The 3,839-nt window shown below is 48.9% G+C and overlaps 1 protein-coding gene across 1 annotated transcript in view; it reads right to left on the reverse strand.

Moving 5' to 3' along the window:
- Positions 1-658: 658 nt before the first annotated feature.
- Positions 659-3,839, reverse strand: part of FAM43A (family with sequence similarity 43 member A) — a 4,850-nt gene continuing 1,669 nt past the window's right edge. Inside the window, 3 exon segments of the mRNA XM_023750496.1 lie at positions 659-3,569; positions 3,571-3,597; positions 3,599-3,713. Of these exon segments, the coding sequence (XP_023606264.1) occupies positions 3,486-3,569; positions 3,571-3,597; positions 3,599-3,713 (226 nt within the window). The 3' untranslated portion in view covers positions 659-3,485.

A 3,839-nucleotide genomic window follows, 5' to 3' on the forward strand; every position in this document is an offset into this window, starting at 1 on the left:
ACAAATGAACAAGAGAAGTTGATGTGTAGACTCACGCTGCCACCCTGCAGCAGTCTCTCCTGCTGCAGAAAGCACTCCTGCTCCAGGCAGTCGGAGCTGCATTGTTGGGCATGATCGCTTAGGCTGGGGAGGCTGTGGAAAGTGTCTCACCGCATGTAAAGAACCATCAGGTTACTTAAAGGAGCAACACGACTCTCACCTTGCAAGGAGGAAAGCTGACTTTGATGAGCAAGCCCGACAGTCCTCGGGTGCTCTCTGGCACATGCATTTCATCCGACTGTGCTTAGTTTTGCTTTTGTCAAACCACTCTTTCCCCTCTGGTTATCAGGAGCAAATTAGTTTTCAGCTTTGTTTTGTGTTTCTTTTTTCATTTAACACATCTCTTCTTACGCTGGTGATATCATCCCTGGAAGACTAAGACGTAAGAGGAGTGAATCATGTATCACCTTCACATCTCTTCTAGAATTACATCAGCAGAGCCCTAGGGTGCAGTGAGGATAAAAGCCAAAAGTAGAGGGGAGGGAGGAGGAAAGAGGAGGGCACCAGGAGGGGGGAGGAAGGGAGCTGGTTCTTTTGCAGTTGGCTCATTTTCTTCTTCCTCCTTCCTCAACCCCTACACCCCCTTCCTTATTTATAAATCAGACAATAGGAAAAACCAGACAGTTGCCTTATATTTATTGATGGTGTTGGTTTAAATGTCATTTGTCTGAACTTTTGACCAATCACCATACCCCCATCAGTCACAGATGAAAGCCAACCTTAGCATTCTCACTGGACACATAAATTGGTTAAAATGAAGACATGCAGACCCTGCCCCACCTCCAAGTATTATCCATATGATCCCCACCCTCTTTAATGTTCTCATCAATTTTAAACAGCAAAGGAACTTGGCAACGTGTGGAGATAATTGGAAATGTGAAATCTAGTCATGCAAGAGAGTGATGGCCCACACAGCTGTCTGCTGGTCAAGTGAGAACAGAGTGGAGGGCACACGATGTGGGTGCCTAGGTAGGGTGGCATTTGACTTTCCTGACCTCTCTCTAGCTGGGGGTTTTAAAATGTCATTCAATGATGTGTATCTGAGGTATTCAAGGAGAGGGACAGGGACTCTCAACCAAACCAAAACCTGGTGATAGGTTCGAAGGCCTGGACCTTGTCTTAATGCCCTTAAGAAATGACTCTGGCCCTAGCCGGTTTGGCTCGGTGACTAGAGTGTCGGCCTGCGGACTCAAAGGTCCCAGGTTCGATTCCGGTCAAGGGCATGTACCTTGGTTGCGGGCACATCCCCAGTAGGGAGCGTGCAGGAGGCAGCTGATCGATGTTTCTCTCTCATCGATGTTTCTAACTCTCTATCCCTCTCCTTTCTTCTCTGTAAAAATTCAATAAAAATATATTTTTTTTAAAAAAGAAAGAAATGACTCTGAATACTTTACTATTATTTCCCACCCACCCTTTGTTTTGCTTTGCTTTTCTAAAGATAGTCTTATGCCTGAACCACTCCCGTTAATTAGAAAGAAAAATCTTTCGTCCTCCATTCCTCTATGGTTCCAGTGAATCCTAGACTCCTTAAAATCTCTGGGTCTAGTTGCTCAGAACATGTTTATGATGAAAACAAAGCAAAGGGGCCTCAGGACACCAGGGAAAGCCAGGAGTGCAATCCATTTCTGCAATACCAAAGGGGCCCAAAGGGGCAAAGGGAAAAAACAATTTGCAGAAGGCACAGCTTTGGCAGCATCTTATTACAACTTCTAGCTGACCCGGGTGTAGCCAAATTAGAGACATCTGTTTGGAATTTACAACAGAAACAAACAGAAAGCATGAAAGCCCTAAAACACACACACACACACACACACACACACACACACACACACACACCCCAAACGCTAACAGCTCTTCTCTGCCTTGACCTCCACACCATTCCCCCACTGGGCCATGCTAGGTTGTTGAAGGGTCTTCCACCTGCCTCCCCACCCACCCCACCTGTATCTCTACTCACTCATGCCATCCTCAGAACTTAACAACTCTCCTCTATCCTTGCTTTTCCTCCCAGAAAAAAAAAATAAAAAAGGTTCTCCCACTTCTCAGAAATCTCCTTTGGGTCTCTAGTTCATCTTTAAAACTCCCTGAGCTGCTTGTAAAGGAAAAGATTATATCGTATTCTTACACTTGATCATTAGCACGAACCTCATAAAACCTCACAAGATGTCGGAAGTCACTCCTGAGAGTGAGGAACAGAACTCACGCTGAATCTCCAAGAATGAACTCAGAGACCAGAGAAAACCCACACTCGCAGAAGTTAATTAATGAAGAAGATGGAAATACTTGAGAAGGCTGTCCCCAGCAGCAGTACCCAGAGTGGCAAAGGGCCAGAGAGGCCCCAGGCTTCCTATAAAGCGGGTTTCCCTCCCCTATTCACCTTCAAGCAAGGCAGAGGCCAAACACTGTCTGACCACACCATCCTGTTGATGGACACACCCTCTCCTCCCTCCTCCCCCCAAGCATTCTCAGCAGCAGTTCCAGACGCTCACCTGTTCTGTTCAATTTTCCTCTTTATTCTCTTCCCACTGGCGGGCAAACAGAACCAGAGCAGTGCTACTCTTCAAAAATAACAAAATGTTTTATACACATTTCGGTATATACAACTGAACAACATTTTACATGTCCCTTTTGCACAGCAAAAGATATAAACATCCAGCTCTGAGAACAGTTATGTACAAAAAAAGATGTCAAAAATACTTCACAACAGTGCAAAAATATTTTACACAGTATCATGGAGTGAGATCTTTTGAGCAGGATGAAGGTGTGTGTGTTTCTAAAGGAAAACTCCTTTTTTAGATATTAGATGTCTTTAACTGTAAACAAAATGCAACTTTCTTTCCTTTTCCTCTCTTCCCCCCTCCCCCTCCCCAAACAAATATTTGAGGAATTTGGCAGAATTTCAAGGGTCTTAGTCTGAGGTAAACAACCCAAGCTCTCACACCAAAAGACTGGAGGCAAAGAGGCGGCACAAAAACAGCCTCAAACATTGTGAGAGTAAATTCCTTTTTCTTTTCAATGATATGCCAATGACAATGCTAGGCTGCTCCCGGGTGAGGGGTGGGGAGGAAGTTAACCCCTCCTCCAGGGGCCCCAACTGCCCCACAAACAGGAAGCTGGCCGGCGGGCACCTGACGCCTGCAGGACTTTTGCTAACTTCAGCGGGCATTTCCCTCACCCCTGACCCCAAGGGGCTGCCTCTCTCCTTCCTGGTAGGGTTTCCCCACCCCATCCCCACACATCCAGCCACATCTCCGTAGGCAACCTGAGCTCCACTTAACACAGAACCAAATGTGTTCAGGGAGAGAAGCAGGAACTCTGGGCCTTAAGTGTCCCATTTTCCCTTTCCTGGGAGCAAGCGGGGTCAGGGCTAGGTCAGGGAGCCGTCGAGGAGGCTGTTAGGGAGTCACGGTGGGGCGGCAGGGCGCGCGCAGAAGGTTGCGGGGAGCTCAGCCCGAGCGCGGCTCGTCTGGGCTGGCGCGGTCCGTAGGGCCAGACTGGTCCCCGGCGGTGGCAGAGGTGGCATCTGGGCCGGCCGCCTTCTATGGAGCTCTCGCTGCCGGGTGCTCTCACCAGACAGCAGGCGCGTCACCCGCAAGTCGGCCTGCAGGCTTCGCACGTCGTTGCCGGAAGCTGAGCTCCCCCCAGGGCCGTTAATAAGCTGCGACAGTTCGGGCCTTCACGTCGGAGGAGCTACCTAGGAGCAAAAGGGGGGGGCCCCCCCCCCGGGTCCCAACGAGAACCCCACTTCCCCCCCAGGGCCTCCTCCCGGGCCATTCTTCAAAGGGTCCCGGAAGGCCCCC

Source organism: Myotis lucifugus, unplaced genomic scaffold (genome assembly GCF_000147115.1).
Source record: "Myotis lucifugus unplaced genomic scaffold, Myoluc2.0 scaffold_14, whole genome shotgun sequence".
NCBI lineage: Eukaryota > Metazoa > Chordata > Mammalia > Chiroptera > Vespertilionidae > Myotis > Myotis lucifugus.